Source organism: Lissotriton vulgaris, chromosome 10, assembly GCF_964263255.1.
Source record: "Lissotriton vulgaris chromosome 10, aLisVul1.2, whole genome shotgun sequence".
NCBI classification, from domain to species: Eukaryota; Metazoa; Chordata; class Amphibia; order Caudata; family Salamandridae; genus Lissotriton; species Lissotriton vulgaris.
This window is the reverse complement of record NC_141698.1, coordinates 803,226,095-803,243,803: the sequence shown is the minus strand read 5'-3', so window position 1 is coordinate 803,243,803 and position 17,709 is coordinate 803,226,095. Positions and strand designations below refer to the sequence as shown.

Here is a 17,709-nt window from a genome sequence, read left to right as displayed (position 1 = left end):
GTTAATGATGTGACCTTTCTATCGGTTGTTATTGTGATTTATATTGTATGTAGTGGTGTATAGTTATGTGATTGTTTTATGTGGTCCTCTTTCGAGAGCCAAAACATAATAAACCTAAACTTGAAAAAACTTGGCGCGCCATTGGGAGGGGCCCTCATTTTTGGGTATGATCTTACTGTACTGTCATGGCAAGGTAGGCCTGTAGGGAAGTCCGTCTAGGATGTGCCAAAATTTGGATATTTAGCAAATGCTAGATCTAGCCCTAAGCTAATAGGTTCATAATAACCCCAGGGACATATTTATCTCCTAGGGCCTTAACCAAGAGGTATAGTTGGTTTTTTGAAGAATGCCGGGACCTGCACTGTTTTAACTTAACTATGAGAAGAAAAGGTCACATGACAATAGTCAATTCGCTCTTCCATAATACTGAATTTGTCTGTCTGTTCTTCCAAGGCCCTGGAATCTGGAAGGCGGCCTATCCGCTGTGCCATCAGTTCTGGAGTTCCTGCTGCCTTTCAGAGGTATGTAGGGTCTACAGCCTGCTGTGTTACTCCCATTTCACGTACTAGTGGAGTTACTGTGTAACCACTGCCTGTGCCTGGACTGCCAATATACCTAAAGTAGTGGCCCCCTAGAAAACTCTCAATATTATATTGTGCGAGAAGTGAAGTAACAGCTGCTATGGAATCCCAGAATGTCTATCTGGTATCCCCCCCCCCCTTTGCTCATTTTAACCTTTTTGGGTGGTGGCTGTGTACGATCGGCTCCATCAGGTTTCAGACACACAGCTTCTCTTCAGGGCTAGTGTGGTTGGGCTCCCCTAGTTTGCGTTGGAACAGCTTCGTGATGAACCTGAGTAACCTTTAGATTCCTCGTGCACCTCCCAAGGTGAGAAGTTCACCTGAGGTTTCATATCGCCAATATTGGGAGCTCCTTGTTCCAGCTTATTATCCCTGATGGCGAGGGTCGTAAGGCAACCTTTATAGATAAGCTATTCTGGAAGTAGCATGGTCTAAGCGGCCCCTGACTACTTGGTGGCATGTGTTACCAGCTGTACCTTTGCAATCCTGTATATAAAATGTAAGTCCACCAAGCAAGTTATACTAAATTATGCTCCGCGCACTGAAATAGCCATCAGTACTTTGCTTGAATTAGTAGCTTTAGCGTATACTAAGCTCAGTAGTCAATTGAGTTTGAGTACTGCACCTCTGCAGAAGTCGTTCTTTACTGGGTGTAGTCTGCTGATGCTTTGCGTGTAGGTGTGTGTTGGGTCTCGGTGCCATGCGCTGGTTCTCCTATGGTATAGATTAGGGAGCGATAGCAGCAGGGGGGGGCCCTCCGCATCTCTTGGGCCCTTTCCAAGGGTATGACCTCAGGCACCTGGGATAGTCTACACTATTGCTGTAGAGGGATTTCTTCCCGGGTGTATATGCTGATCAGTTCAGAGGGGCTTTTGGTTCAGCGGGCGTGTCATGAGGCAGGTCGGGACCTTAAGGGGGCACTTGGTTTCAGTCCCAGCAATCCCTTGGTGGTGGTCCTAAGTTATCCTCACTGACAAGCTATCTTAGAGGTAGCATGGCCTAAGCTGCCTCCAGTCTACAACCCGAGAGGGCAGGTGTTGCCTGCTGTTAATACCTGTCAATTCTGTATTGGCATATGTAAGACATCGCCCAAGTTATATAGTATGATATGTACTGATCCCTTCATTGTCCCTGTGCTCCTTTGTGTATAGCAGCACAAGCGTTCATCGTAAGCACACTTTCTCCATGTTATGTGGAGAACGACGTTACACCAGTAGTGGTAACTTAGCTGGGTATGCCTGCTGACGCTTGTGGTGAAGGGTTGGGTTGAGTTTCAGGGCATGTGCTGTAAAGCCTATTGTTCGATACGAAGCGCCTTCAGCAGTAGGGGCCCCAGCTCATCACTTGTCATTTCCTGGTAGTATGACTTCACGAACCGGGGATTGTTACACTAAGGTTGTAAAGGACTAAAAGACCCGGGGGTATCTGCAGATTAGTGGCAGAGGGGCCTGGGTTTTCTTTATGCATGTAATGTTCATGCCAGGATCAGGTCACTGCGAGGTGGAAAGGGTCCACGCTCTCCTGTCGTTTTGGTCTTGTTCCTTTGGACTGACAAGATGCTTTCTCCATGTTATGCGGAGAACGGCGTTACACCAGTAGTGGTAATTTAGCTGGGTATGCCTGCTGACGCTTGTGGTGAAGGGTTGGGTTGAGTTTCAGGGCATGTGCTGTAACGCCTATTGTTCGATATGAAGCGCCTTCAGCAGTAAGGGCCCCCGTTCATCACTTGTCATTTCCTGGTAGTATGACTTCACGAACCGGGGATGGTTACACTAAGGTTGTAAAGGACTAAAAGACCCAGGGGTATCTGCAGATTAGTGGCAGAGGGCCCTGGGTTTTCTTTAGGCATGTAATGTTCATGCCAGGATCAGGTCACTGCGAGGTGGAAAGGGTCCACCGCTCTCCTGTCATTTTGGTCTTGTTCCTTTGGACTGACAAGATGCTCTGCAGAGCAAGGGCTGCAGGTTTTCCCTAGGAAGCGAGGTGGTGGGGGGCCCTGACGGCGACGGTGGACGCCGGCCGGGCTGTGGCGGAGTTACTGGGCGATTCGGAAGCAGAGAGGTGCAACACTGTACTTCAGACGGCACATAGGGGTGCCAGAGCCTAACCTAGAACCTCATGGGAGGTCTAGGAACGCGTGTCGGCGCCCCAGTAGTCCTTCGGGCGCTTGTGGGCCTGAGCAACCGGGTGTTTGCCTAGATACACCCCGCAAGGGGTGTGAGTAGTGTGATTACCATAATGGTGCAGCAGTTGGGTGGTTCGCCACTGTGCTGATTGGGTGTATTTGTGTATTGATGCCTGCTCCCAGAGGGAAAAGATTGAATAAACAGATCTGCCCGGCTGAAGCTGCTCTCTGACCTGCTTCTGCAGGATGATGAGCACAAGAGCTAGAGTCCTCACAGACAATTCTGCAAAGAAAAAGGATGGGTATTTCCCAGAACTTCGCAATAAATAACGGGCACCGATATCTGCATAAACGTGTTAACAGTGATTAACATCCAGAATGGAATGTTGGGATCTGGCCAGTCAATCAAAATGCTTCCTTTGTGGGATATATCATATGTTACCGGCCAGCAAATGGATCAGTCTGTGTCTGGCAGCTCCCAACCTCTCTCCGATGTGCGGTGAGCGCATAGGGAGCACCTGAGAACCAACAGCAGCCTCTCACTTTAATGAATGGGTAAAAAAAAATCTCCCTTCTCCCTCACTGCTTCCTCGGACTCAAGCACCTGCCAGCTCACACATGGCTGTCCATCTCCATTCCTTCGTTGGTGAGAAGGAAGCCTAATCAGCCAAAGAAACAAACAAGCATTTGCAATGCAATAGGTCTCTCAGTTGCAAAATTTTGAGCTATTGGCATTGTAAATGACCTTGCCTTTTATTTATGTGTTTATAAAATCTGCAGTAATAAAAGGCATTGCCATTTACAGTACCAATAGGTCAAAGTTTCTAAAATGCGAGACCTATTGCACTGCAAATGCTTGCTGTTTACAGGTGCCCCATGCTGCGCTTTCACAATAACAGAGGCTTTGCTGCCCCTTTTTTCAAACGAGTCATATCTAACGAAAGGTCCGCAGCCGCTATTTAATAAGTGTGATATAGGGTACTTTTACCCAAAAAAAGCATTTGTTTGTCAAGTTGATAAAAAATGCTTTTTTTCCGTGAAAGAGCGCATGGCGCGCTGAATGTTGTAGGAAAGCATACGCAGGCACATGCATCAAAGTCCGGTTTTGCGATTCCTTATTTGCGATTTTTAGGGAATCGCAAATAAGGAATCGCAAAATGGGAGGCATGGTTTAAATCGCATAATATTTGCAATTCTGTAAAAATCATAATATTCTAATTTGCGATTTCGCAATTCCCATTGATTCCTATGGGCCAAAAGCACCAGAGGAATCAATGGGAAGGCATTGACATTTTGCGAATTTCAATTAGCGATTCGCAAAATGTTAATGCATTCCATGGGTGCAGGGGGGGGGTCCAAAGGACCCCCCCTGCACCCCTGAAATGTATTTTGAAGTGCATGTTTCACACACACATGTCCTAAGGACATGTGTGTCTGTAACATGACAGTGTTTTAAAATGCAATTTTGAGCATTTTAATACATTTTCGCAAATTACCACGAGGTTCACCCTCGTTGTAATTTGCACCCCCTAATTGCAAATTCGCAATTTTAAAAGTAATCATGCATTGCTTTTAAGGAATCGCAAATTTGCGATTCCTTAAAAGCGATTGGATTTTTGGAATTCGCTAAAAATACTGATTTTTCCAAAAATGTTTGATGCATCCCAAAAACCTATTTAGGAATCGCAAACGGCCGAATTTACCGATTCACACCGTTTGTACTTCCTAAATAGGTTGATGCATGTGGCCGATAGTGCGTGCAGTGTGAGAAAAGCATTAAAGAAAATAGTGCTTACAGACTAATTAAGACGTACCGAATTAAAAGGGCCAGTCCTCATGGGAGGTTACAAAAGCCAAGGTGGTACTAAGGAGGGAGTAACAAACTTATTACTGAATCAGAAGTAGCATTTATGAATGACAACAACACAAGCCAATGACAAAAATGGGCAGAGATCAGCATGATATAGTGATTTTCTTTTATTTTGGTCAGCATCTTATCATTTTAAATACATTCAAAATATTTTTGGAGATGAGTGAGTAAACAAGCCATGTAATAAGCTTCCATAGCACATAAACCCTAGATAAGAACATCTCTGAAACTCTCTCCTCAGCACAAAGAATTGAGATGGGGTGAAACCTTGCCATGTAGGGTCTACTCTCTACCTGTGCCAATTTAAAAGTAAGGATAGCTAGAAAGACCATGGGGCATATTACCAAGCAATAGCCATAATTATCGCTATGCATGGTCAGCGGCTAAAATTATATCGCCGCGCTCCGATGATTTTTACCGCTGAGATACCTTGATGATCAAGGTTTATCTCAAACGCGGTAAAAATCCTGCGAAATGCACAAATATCGCTGAAAAATCAGCGATATTCATGCATTATCGTAACAATGCTCTTAGCCATGTTATCCACCTTCCATTGGATAACATGGCTAAGAACTGCTCTGGCCAGGCGTTAACTTTTGGAGATATTCGCGCTTAGCGCAAATATTTCTAAATGTAAGGCTTTGTTGATAATTGGAGATAGCGATATTAGCGACTGTTTTCAGTCGCTAACATCTTGGCACGCCCACTTTGCATGTCATTAGCGATAAATATCGCTGACATGCAAAGTGGGCCCCAAGATGATCGATATCTCCTACTAGCTGTCGCTAACAGGTGTTAGCGACAGCTAGGTAATAGGGCGATAAAATTATCGCCGCTTTAGCAGGAAAAAGTCCAGCTAAGGCGGCGATAATGGCCCTTGGTAATATGCCCCCATGCCCTTTGAACACAGGGCTCTGGAAAAAACATGCAGGAAACAAGCTGTTGGTGGCTTCACATTTGAGCCTCCTAAATCCTCCTTGTGAGTTTATTTGGGAGGCCGAGTGGTGACTACAGCTCACTGAAATAATAAACTCTTTCATTAAGGAGGAATCTACGAACTATTGGTCTATCGTTCATGAATATAAACCAGAGAACACATCCACATGGCCATCTCATGACGAAGGCTCAGCTTGGGTTAACTGGAATCGTGGCTAGCTGGCTTGTCTGCCAGGCCCCTGCCCTCACCCTTCTGTCATATCATGAGCTTAGAGGAGAACCTTTGTCTTCCTGTGACTCGGCTCATTTGTGTCAGGTAATTGGCAGGCACTTTAAACACTTCCCTCAGTATACTTGATTGATTCAAACGTCTGGACTCAAAGATCCTTTTGCAAGTAAATGATCGGTACACACATTATTCCGCAAGGAGTTTATAAATCACCAAATTTAATGGTAAAACGATGATCAAGTGAGAACAGTGCAAGAATTTAAATGCGGGTGGAAAAATCCATCTCTGTTGATAGGCGACTGACTGGACAATGGGAATATTATGGGGGTGGGGGGACTCGGGGGATACATCCCTGCACAGAATCACATGTTGCTAAAAACTGCAATTCTTTTCTTGAAGGACACAACACAATGTTTGTTTCCCCAATGTCACATATTTGATAAGTGCGTAATAATAAATATTTTGCAAGGAAATTAGGTTATGTGAAACTATAGTCCTTGATGTTACCTAAGCATTTGCTCTCTGAAACATCCAGCAAAACCTCGTTATCAGGATATAATAGCTTCACTTCTTAGATTCAAAATAAACATTTAGAGAACTGAAAATGGGGGAGTTTTTACTTTATTCAACTGAACCACTTGGGCTTATCTGATCACGAACAAAGGAAAAAAAGGAAGAAAGAAAAAACAAATGTTAATATGTTGTCCCGACAGCAGTATTGGAGTACTCCTGGTTTGCACACATGGGTTTGTGGTGGTGGTGGTCAACTTCAGAAAACCCAAAAGCCGGCAGGTGTTTCTTTTCTTACACTAATGAATCTGTGGCTTGCCCAATGGTTTGTGCCTAGGACTTTAGTGTTAGTAAAAGATCGGGCTTGTGCTGTCTAAAACCTTATGGCATTGTGCACCATAAACTTACCATTCAAATAGTTACAGCAGGATTGGCAAAGCCAATAAGGCAGCTTACATTTGAATCCCTGAAAAAAATCCAGCTTCGATGAAAAAAAAATGAAAAATAAGAAACCGAAACAAAAATATCACTGTTTTGTGATACAATACATCTATAGGATAATGCAATATGCGATTATTCAGTGTACTTTGAGATGTCAGACAGACCCTTGTGCGTTGCACTGCTAGCGTTCGATAGGCAGCAGATACAAACACCAGCCCGTCAATTCATGAGGCAAGATACCAATACTCATCTGGGCAGACCTAAAAAGGAATGTCAGTTTACCACTACCGATACTGGAACAGTCACAAAACATAGCAGGAACATTTGTCTGCACAACGTCAGCTGAGGAGTTATATTAAAACCAGTCTGCAGCTGACGCCAAAGCAAACAAGGAAGACAAGCTGAGGATCGCCGGGCGCGAAACCGAAACTGCGGTGGGAGCGCACGAGACACCGTCGCCGTGAGCGTGCACATCTGTGGAGCTGTGGATCGCGGAGAAGACACGCCGAGCTCCGCCTCTGAATTGGAGCCTGCTGCCGCCAAGAGTGAGCCGCTGCGGAGGGAGGGGGACATGCGAAAAGAGCCCGGTGAGTGAGGGGGGAGAGGGAGGGGATGTGTGTCTGTGCTCGCGCGGCGGCGGAGGAATTGTTCTCTATGTGTGTGTGCAACAGTGGCGGGGGGGTTATCTATGTGTGTGTGTGTGCGTGCGTGTGTGTCTGCTTAGAAGGAGCCAAAGGAGACAGGAGATAGAGAACGCGCGCGCGACCTGATCCGTTTCCGCACGTGCCCATCTCTTGTCTCCCTTGGCTCCTTGTAAGCAGAACTGATCACAATAGGCCTCGCAGCGACGATCGCCTTCATGATCGTTCGCAGGTGCGAGACCTAAAAAACAGCAACAAACATTTTTCTTTTTTTCTTGTTTGGTGGATTGGACTTTCCTTTCAAAAACAAGGGAAGGAACCCGGACAGCTGTGTGTGACACAGTCTGCTACAGAAGAGGCGGGTGAAATGCAGTGGAAGGAAGGTGCTGTTTTCCTCATCCAGTCATTCTGGTGAAAGACAGCTTCTGCAGTGCTCCCTAGTGTGAGCGGTGGTGGTGGTGCGTGTTAGGCTAAACTGACCTTTTTGCTTGGTATCCAATGGGACTGATAGACTTTTACATTTCTCACTCACCACACAAGTGACCACATATTCAATGAGGGTCAGTAGTAGAAGAGAGATAGGGAAATGGGATAAGAGAAAACAGAGACACAAGTCTGTTGTTCAAGGATGTCTGCAAGGTGTTGTTCAAGGATGTCTGCAAAGTGCAACCAACCTTGATATAACGTTTGAAAATCCTGGAAAGCTAAACACACAAATAGTGAGTATCTCAAATACATGCAAACCACCTCCCTCTTTGGCACTATGAATTCTCCTATTAAAGAAAAGTTATAGACTATAGTTAAGGGGCCTCATTTATGAGAAATGACGCATCGCTGCATGAAAGCAGCGAAGCGTCAATTCTCAGTGCACACTCCTTGCGACATGATTGATGCGTCATATTTATAATATGACGCATCATGTCGCAAGGAGTTACAGATACTTCAGTATTTCTGACGTATCTGTAGGCGCAAACATGACGCATTGCTGGAGTGTGTCACAAAAGTGACGCAACTCCAGCAATGTGTACTTTCACATAGGCAAGTCCCATGTTATTAGTGCCTGCGTCAGTCTTACGTCTGCCATGAAGCAGGCGTAAGATTTTGACGCATTAGCGGCCAAGAAATGGCGCAGTGAAATCCTATAGATTTCACTGCGTCACTTCCATGACCCTTTCTTGCGTCAAAACGCCCCCCTTGCGTACATTATACCTCGCACAGGTATAATGTGGCGCAGGGGTTTACAAAGTGACGCATCTACCTAAATGCGTCACTTTGTAAATATGGCGCAACAAGGCGCATTTTTTACGCCACTGGTGCCTCACAAAAAGTGATGCACCGGTGGCGTAAAAGTGATGCACAGCCTCATAAATGAGACCCATGGTTTCTACTTGACTTCAGTAGAACTGCAAAATAACCAGCACTGTTAATATCCTGCTGTTCAAAATGATTTGCAATTTGTATGTGCATTCAAGAATTCCAATACCTTGTGCTTGACATTCATATGTAGATGTGTGCAACATAGTCCAGTCTAAAAATCCTTTTGTTCTGCCACAGGACTTCCTTAGCATAATATAACAAACTCATGTCTCAGAAAAGTTTAGATAACTGTTCAAGAAATTGTACACACTTTGTTTTCATCAATCACACAACTTTATTGAATACTTCTCTGTATTTTTAATGCCCACCTATACAAATCCTTAGGAAACAACAGGTCTTGACAAGCAAAATCTGACATCCATAAAGCGAGGTCCTGCCCATCAGCAACATTGTATCAGGATTGCTTTACACACTCAATGAAATACAATTGAAATTATTCCTGACAATCTAAGATGGCCATGGACAATTGGGAGCTGTAGTTCATTGTCAGCATACAGGTATGTAGTGCATTCTCTGGGTCCACCCAGCCTCAGACTAGACAGTGTCCTTTGCTGGAAGCAACTTGCCGAGAGCTGATCTGGTGAAAGGAATTTAGCACAAACAAATGCTGTGCAGCATCGACAGCCCAATTTGCTGAGGGTGCTAATAGCCATATTGTTCTTAACTTCAGAGTTAATCACCCCCTCCTCCCCCGTTATTTACCCTCACCGTTGACTCAAGTTACTATCTGCTGGGAGGGTAACTAACTGCTGTTATTGGCTTGAGGCATGGGCCATGATGTTTAAATAAAGGGATAGCTGAACATCTTGGTGAAAAAATTTACTGATATGAACAGCAGTTGTATTTATGAATACTTATGTTAAAAACTGCCAAATTTAAAAGCATGTGTTCGTGTCCTTTTCTATTACTATGAAGGAAGCACTTATGCTATTTTATATTATAAACAGGAGTATGCAAGAATGGCACTTGCTTCTACTATGTTTTATGTAGGGCAGGCCCTGGGGCCTGCACTGCTCTTTCCTCCTCGCTGAAACCTTTGTCGTTCCTTTTGGACTCTAGGGCAGGCTTCAGCTTGTGATACAATGCAGCATGCTGACAGCACCCTGCCACATACAATGGTGAATAATGAGCATCTTTTGAACATCCTTGGTTGTGCAACCTCACAAAATATCAGTTTTTTATTGCTCTGTGTACAGTGTTCCACAGAATTCTCTCTCATTATTGTGCATACAGCTGTAGAATCCCCAAGTGATTTCACTTTAGGGTAAGTGCCAATAAAGAGTTGGTGTGTAACGAGAGGACTGCAAAACTGTTCCTTGAGATCAGTAATGGAGAGAAGAGAAAGGCAACGAGCTCTAACTTGGTCAAAAACATTTTGTGCCTGGAAGATGGGAAAACTATAGACAAGTGACCTTTTTGGATATTATGCTGATGTAAACATATAGTCTTATAAATTAGTAGAGTAATGCTTGGTTAATTGTTTTGTGCTTCATTACTAACCGTTGATCAGGAGTATTACTGCTTTGGGCCTTTAATACACATTACTGCACGGGGCAAAGGAAACTCATTTCTGTGAGACTAATTGGGCAGATGAACTCCACATTCTTATTTGGGTTTTCAAAGTTAGTAATCTCAACTCCTGAGGGCTGTGATTAAAAGTGTCACAGAACTGTTACACTTATGGGGTGATTGTGAAAAAACATTGTTTTGTTTGAGCATGCATAGACTTATATATGCAAATTATTTTTATGTCATGCTAGTTCAGCTTCAATACAAGTGCTAAGATTCCATGTACTGATGTGGGCAGAGTTTTATTAGCAGTTAGTTGTGTCAGGTAGGAATGGTCTCTAGCACTGCTGACTGGCTCATGAGCCATAGGAGCGATATGTCCTTCAACTCCTCCTTCATCGAACACAGTGATGTAATGAAACCTGAGGGGGCTCCCCTGCAAAGTACATGGTGGGGGCATCCTCCGACCACACTCAGGAGCTTTCAGGACAGGGTATTGAGCTGCAGACGGCCCCTGTATCTCTTGTGCCCCCTGAACAGCAGAGGGGTGCTGGGCCTTTGTTACGCCACTGAGCGAACACTTTATAAGAAATCTGGGTTTGTTTGCTTTGAATGTATTGGTAGGTGCTTACTCCCCACTACTTTCCAAGCTCACCAGCTGACACCGAAGATACCCTGTCTCTGCTTAGTACTTTTTGATGGTGTTGTAGTGTTTTCTAGATTTTTTTATTTTGTGCTACAACATATTGACAAATAATATTATATGTTGGATCCAATACGCAAATGTGAATTAACATGATTACTGTTGGAAAACGTTTATTAGGATGTATAGAAATGTGTTTAAATATGTATTTCAGTTAGGCCACATCTATGTGCAACAACCATTTTGGATAAGATGAATGCTCTTCCCTCTATCGTCCTGTTACCATGCGCAACTCCTACCCTCCAAGCTTTGGAGAGGAAAGACAAGCTGAGGTAATGGTTTATTTCCACTATTATGAATAGAAAGCTGTTGGTGAACTTTGTGTTCATAAACTGTTACAGTTCCGAGGTCCTTCCACAGTAGTTCCACTGCGTAGACTATGCCTACTCATCAGTAAGAAACGCCATTGTGAAATGGATCATATTTTGTTAGAGCATCTCCGGATGACAATAGAATGTAAGGTTCTAGGGGATTTTCTTAAACTGGTATTATGCTTAAGTGTTAATGGGATGACGTTCATATTTCTGATTTGATAGAGGTTGATACTCTAGATCATATCATGACAAGTGTGCTAATGGATAATTCGATGTGTAAGAATTGTGCATAAGAACCCCTTAAAGCTGGGGTTGAGCCAGATTTTTCATTTTTAATTTAGACATGATGTAGATATTCTTTATTATTTTGCTGTCCATTTGGGATATTTAATATTATTGATTCTCTGTATTAATATATATTTGAGAACCTTTATGGCATCGACATTGTTCTGGTTATTATGACAATTCTTGTAATAAAACCCTTTAATTTTTCATCGAACAAGCACTCAATTATTGAGTGGGTCCTATTACTATTGAAACTGTTCTGTAATTGAGGTTCAACAACGTCTACTATCCAGTAAACGGTGAAAGAACTGAAAGAGGTAAATCTTTGGGTTGTCCAATTCTTTGAGCTATAGTCTTCCTACCACAATGGCACAGCTATTGGCTTTATTTTTAAAGGTGTAACAAAACAAAGGAAGTTTAAATATAGGAAACATGCACAACATCGATATTGACAGTATTCATGTTTGCTACAAAGTATCAAGGAGAACCACTGTAAGAATTACAAAGAGTTACACATCTCTTAGTTCTGATGTGCCCGTTCACAAAACTGACCATATTAAACTTGTGTCTCTGTAATAACTTCCTTACGTCAAGATAGGTGAAGCTGTGCAACTTTGTTAAATCTTTCTTCTATGTTATTTTAACAGATGATTTATTTGTATTTATGTTGTCTTTAATGTTGTTCGCTGTCATCACCCTTGCTATGTTGATTTACATGTTCAACAGCAATAAACCTAAAAACATTTATTCTAAATGAGTTTCCCATATTCATTTGTCAGTTAATGGCTGTGCATAATCTGAGGATTCCTCTATAGTGTTTTTCTATTCTGAATTTACAAGCTCCATCAGCACTTCCCAAATATGCCATGTCTGTGACATGTGAATATATGATTACAGTCATGCTAGGTCCAGTCCTCTATTATGCGGTTTTTTGAGAGCTGCATTTAAAAGTAAGGGCCTATTTTTGGCATTGGCACACAGAGGTAAGCCTTTGGGGATGGCAGGGGACTTTACCTATGCCATCCCGAGGGACCTCCACCCACCAGATTTTGAGTCATCCGCCGGCCTTCCGAACAACTTTATACATGAGTAAAACAACCTAATTGAACTGCATCTGCCTTAATGTACTGCAGCATGACTGGTGAAATATGCTCACTGTGTGCTGCATAAACGTGAAATGTTCTAGCGATATCTGGATTATAATATAAATTTCAAACCAATATGAGATCCAATATCTCATTTAACCATTCAGCTAGTATTTTAATGGATATTAATTTTAATGTCTGAATCAACTACCTAAATTACAAACTACTTCGAGGTAGCACCACTTTTAAATGATTCTTGAAAAATGAGAAATATTGTAAATACTTAACTACTGGAATAGGGAGACCCTGGCTAAAGAAACAGCTTTTGAAGCCACACATTATTTTGGGCTATTTTGACTACAGAACCAGTCTTTGCTTTATAACAAAATATAATGGAAAAATGAAAAAAAGTTTAGAAGAATCCCATTACAAACTTCATGAGTTAGTACAAATCAGGTGCATTGTAGAGTGTTATGAAACACAGATGGTTTCATTTAGAGTTTGACAGACAGATTAACACACCACAAATGGGACAACTATCTAGTCTGCCTTATTACAGATATGTTATATGCTAAGGCACTTAGAATAAGGGGGGCAGGATACATGTCATGTTTGTGACCGAGTCCCTGTCCGCCAAACTCTTAAATAGACCAAGTGTAACCTGAAAATAACCAGTACATTCTTTAGTGTGACATGATCACAAGTCAAAAATTTACAGAATATACTTTTGCCCTCAGAATTCTAAATACAGAAGAACAAAAATCTAGCCAATTGATTTCCTCCTAAACAGAAATAATTTTACACAGATATGGAATGTTTGTTCTGCAAACTGAGAATCAACGATACACTAAGGTTTAAATACATTTATTTCAAATAGGTAATTGAAGAATGCCTCAGCTGTGACACTATTTTCCTAATGTACATTCTCCTTACCCATGTGAGAACATATATTTAATCAAATGATGAACCAGCAACATGAGTGTATATCTTAGATCTAGACTTATGGCATGTAGCAAATGACAATTTGAATCGGGTTGCATAAAAAGGTGATAAGCAGTAAAGCAAGGTACTCCCTTTTTTTACAACAGTACAACAAAATGGTGATCTGAGGTGAATGCACTGGTTTGGAAGAGTAGTATTTATGGAACGTTTGTTACAAAAACAAACATATAGCTTATGTGAAACCTTGATCCTGAGCTGTAGTTGTCCTGATAATTTTGAGAGAAGTCAGACAGCCGACAGCGAAGTTTCTGTGTGTGTGTGTGATATTGCATCTCTCTCGTATTTCCAATGAAATTTGGATAAATGCTTATCTTCAGGTCAGTGTTCATTACAACATTCCGGTAATATGACTAAGTATAGATGGATATTCCACAATAAATGTAAACATGGATTTAATTTGTTGAAGAGTACATTTTTAACCCCATACTAAAACTGAAGGCTTCTTTAAAAAAAAAACTTGCAATACAATGATCAGAATCAGATTATTATTATTCTGATCAGAATCAGATTATTATTAAACCTTAAATTAAAGGTAGATTTAAAGAGAAATGTAGATTATCCTTGAATTCAAAAGCTCTTAAACTTGTTTTGTTGGCTTGCAACTGGACTTCGCTTTCTAAATAGCATTGCCTTTTTATTCAATGTTGGGATTAGTAATTTCCCTGTCCAACAGTCATCTTTAAGACTGCTCAATTGTTTTGAGAAAACATTCTCTCTGTTTAGGTATTATTATTTTTGTAATAGACACCTTGTACTTAAAATACTTTGGAGTGTTTCTTGCATTATGTTGATTTCTTTAATGTTCAAATAATCTCACATCTGGATAGAAATTCTGAAATACTTATTTGGTTGCAACTGTTATATACCTTTCAGGAAATACTTTTTCTTTGTATTTGTAATAGCTTACAGTTCCTTAGTCAAGATACGACTTTTATAATGAAGCAAATTCAGTCAAAATATTGAAGAAAAAGAAATACAAAAACTTTAAACACAGACAAAAAATCCATTAAAAATGATTTGGAGTACAATGACCAGTAGTGTTAGTGATTCTAAACTGTGGATTCAGATTTTTAATTGTAGTGTTTCAAGTGTGAAAAATCAAGCTGTTGCTAACATAGGCCAGTTTCATGCTTTCTTCCATTTTGAATCTGACATCATAACACACCACATGATTACCACTGCTGTTGTTCCCTTGTAATACAGAATTGTGAACTTTTACACTGAAAGATTGAAGCTTTCCTAGTCACACTGGATGCTTAGTACCTAACCAAGGACAACGTAATTGTCCCAGGCTGCCTTGCATACTTTGTATCAACTCCTGCTACCTGAATAGACTCTGAGAAAGACTGAATATAATGTACTAGAATTATGAGAGAATCAGTGAATGTATTTTGTAGTAAAATGTTTCTTCTTGCTCATTCAGCATTGATATACATCCTTGGAAAAATGTTTCATGTAGTGAATGTATGAAATCCTTTGTCTAAAGTCATATAAAAGGAAATTCCTTTTCACTGTTAGAGATCCCACCATTACCCCACCTTTAAAGTTGTATCGATGCTGGATTTTATATTGAACTTTACTGAGTTCTTTGGAATTATGACTTATGTACTATTATGCTAATTGATTGATGGTCTAGCATATGCATTTCTACCTTATATTCTTTTTGTAAACTTTTAAACAATAGCCTGTGTCTGTCATTCTTATGGAGAATGTTATAGCTTTATTCTAATATATAAGATCTACTGGAAAAGATATGGGTCCAATCGAGAAGCACAAAAGTCTTTACAGGGACTAAACAACTCCCTGTTCGAGCCATTGCGCACATAGGGCAAGTAACAGGGAGAGAGATTTGTGCGCTGACAGGACCAAATGAAACATTTAATACACTTGGAATTTAAATAAGCATAGCAAAATTTGCAGCAGAACAATGTACCATTCTTTCTAAAAATAAACATTTTTTGAAATGGAAGAGAATACCTCTCAGGTGTTGGTGTTCTCAAGGCTACAACAAGGCACCGTACCTTGTGGCCTTTTCTGCACCTGGATATTACCACAAAGGAATGGGCAGCAGCGGGGGCAGACAGAGGGTGAGCACAGAAAGGATTGAGGGTTGAGAAGCTTGGGGGTTCTCACCACAACAGCTTCCCTTCAAAACAAAGTGAGGGTCATTGGGAGCAGAAGGAATCAACAGGACAGGTAAACCAATAGCAACATACGAGGACTGGCAGGGAAGAGAATATTGTAGAATTGAGGGTAATTAAGAGATGGTTCCTGATTGAGAGTCATATAATATTAACATAGGTAGACATTGTGTGGAGAAAAAAAATATGTTCTCTTTTGAGGAGAAGGCACATACACATTTAAAGAAAAAAGAAGGTTTAATTAAACTGGTTGCTTTTCGAGTTAACCATTGAATTTCAGGTTCTCATTACTTTTAAAGGAAAACTGCATATTAGAAAAAATAATTTATTCGTTTTTATAAGTGCTATTTTGTTTTTCATATTGTTTCATTTCTGAAATGTAACCTAATACCACTAAGTTTGCCACCTTGTTTGTATGTGCGTAAAGTACAGTGCTTGAGAATTTGTAGTGCAAATACATTTTAAACCTGGAGTTTTACATCGGATGCAAAAAATCTTACATGTTTGCAAGATAAGCATATCTATGTTTTTCAGTGCAAATCACATAAGGACATTTTGGACATTTGATGAAACTGTTTTTGTCGATTGTCTTCTAACTCATAGTTTGAGCATTAACTAAATTAAAATATGCTCCCCTCTTTGCAAGAAGCTTTTGGTGATTTCCTTGTTCTACTATTTTTCCATTGCTGATCACTGCTATCAAATCTGCATTCTGTACTGTGGAAAGACGGTGAGCGATAACAATGCAAGTCCTTCCTCTTCTTGCTTCTTCAAGAGCCTGTTGCACAACCTGAAAGTTTGAGAAAAGGATAAAGTGCATTATTCAAATATTATGTAAATAAATCTGTAATGTCAAAATGATTTGGAGGGACTAATGACATACATGTTCTTTAGCTGTTGAGGTCAGCAGGGTTACCGAGCATCAAAGCATCAAAGCATAAAATTCAATGGACATATCACAACATGAATGAGTACGCACATTTGTGTGACTTCAATCCCTATCACATTGTTCAATAAGTATTTATTTAAAACAAATGTTCTAAGTACATAATACTAAGTACATATGCTTCATATTTTGCCCTCCCCCTCAGATTTTTCAATAAATACAATCACCATTAATTTTCGTAAGCAAAGGCGACATCAGAGAATTTTGTTACACAAAGATATATATTTTCTATAAAGAGTTAAGAAGGGAAGGTGATGATAATGTTTTTTTTAAATAGTACAAATGCCCCCAGTGGTATTCTTGTATTCTAGTGGAGAAGCGTGGCTCACTGGTTAGAGCGGCAGACTCTGAAACAGAGATCAGGCCCGGGACCAGGGTTCAAGTCCTGACGCCGCAGGGTCTTGGGCTCAATGTCCGCGGACTCGATAATTCTCGCCTCAGCGCTTACTCTAATCAAGGGTCCCACGGTGCAACTCTGGGCAATAGCTTGATAATCTCCACAACGGCCCCAACAACACTAGAATGCCTGGCTTCACCAGGAGGGGCATCTCACAAGGAGACCAGGAAGGGTTCCACAGCGCCAGGACGCCCCGTTGCTGGTGGAGCTGTGCGCTTTACAAGTATACTACATTTACATTTACATCTTGTGCTACTGAGACGAAGCAGAGAAGGAGAGAGAACATAATGAAATGGAATAAAGGGAAAGAGATAAAGAAGGTACAGGGAAACTGTGGGCCTACTTTAGTGGTTGGCAGTTGGGTTACTTCACAGCAAACTCGACAATATCCTGTCCGCCTGGTTACAAGTGCCACAGGTATAAAGCCCTTTTAATAAGGCGGACAGGATATCTGTTACATTTGTGATGGAGTAACCTGTCTGCCTAACCCTGACTAAGGTCCTAAAATGCCATCTAATCTGGAGTGCCCGCATCTTGTGAACAAACAGAAGATTATGAGATGCTATGAGAAGGTATGTAAAATAGGTATTTGTTTTCAAGATATAGAGGGCTGGTGG

At 41.2% G+C, this 17,709-nt stretch overlaps 1 protein-coding gene across 2 annotated transcripts in view; it reads right to left on the bottom strand.

Moving 5' to 3' along the window:
• Window positions 1-13,454: 13,454 nt before the first annotated feature.
• The window catches only part of LOC147688813 (ATP-binding cassette sub-family B member 5-like), a 973,135-nt gene continuing 968,880 nt past the window's right edge, over window positions 13,455-17,709 (bottom strand). For both annotated transcript variants that reach the window (XM_086941722.1, XM_086941721.1), the window contains one exon: window positions 13,455-16,539. In XM_086941722.1, the coding sequence (XP_086797848.1) occupies window positions 16,342-16,539 (198 nt within the window). In that variant the 3' untranslated portion in view covers window positions 13,455-16,341. The remainder of the gene's footprint in view (window positions 16,540-17,709) is intronic.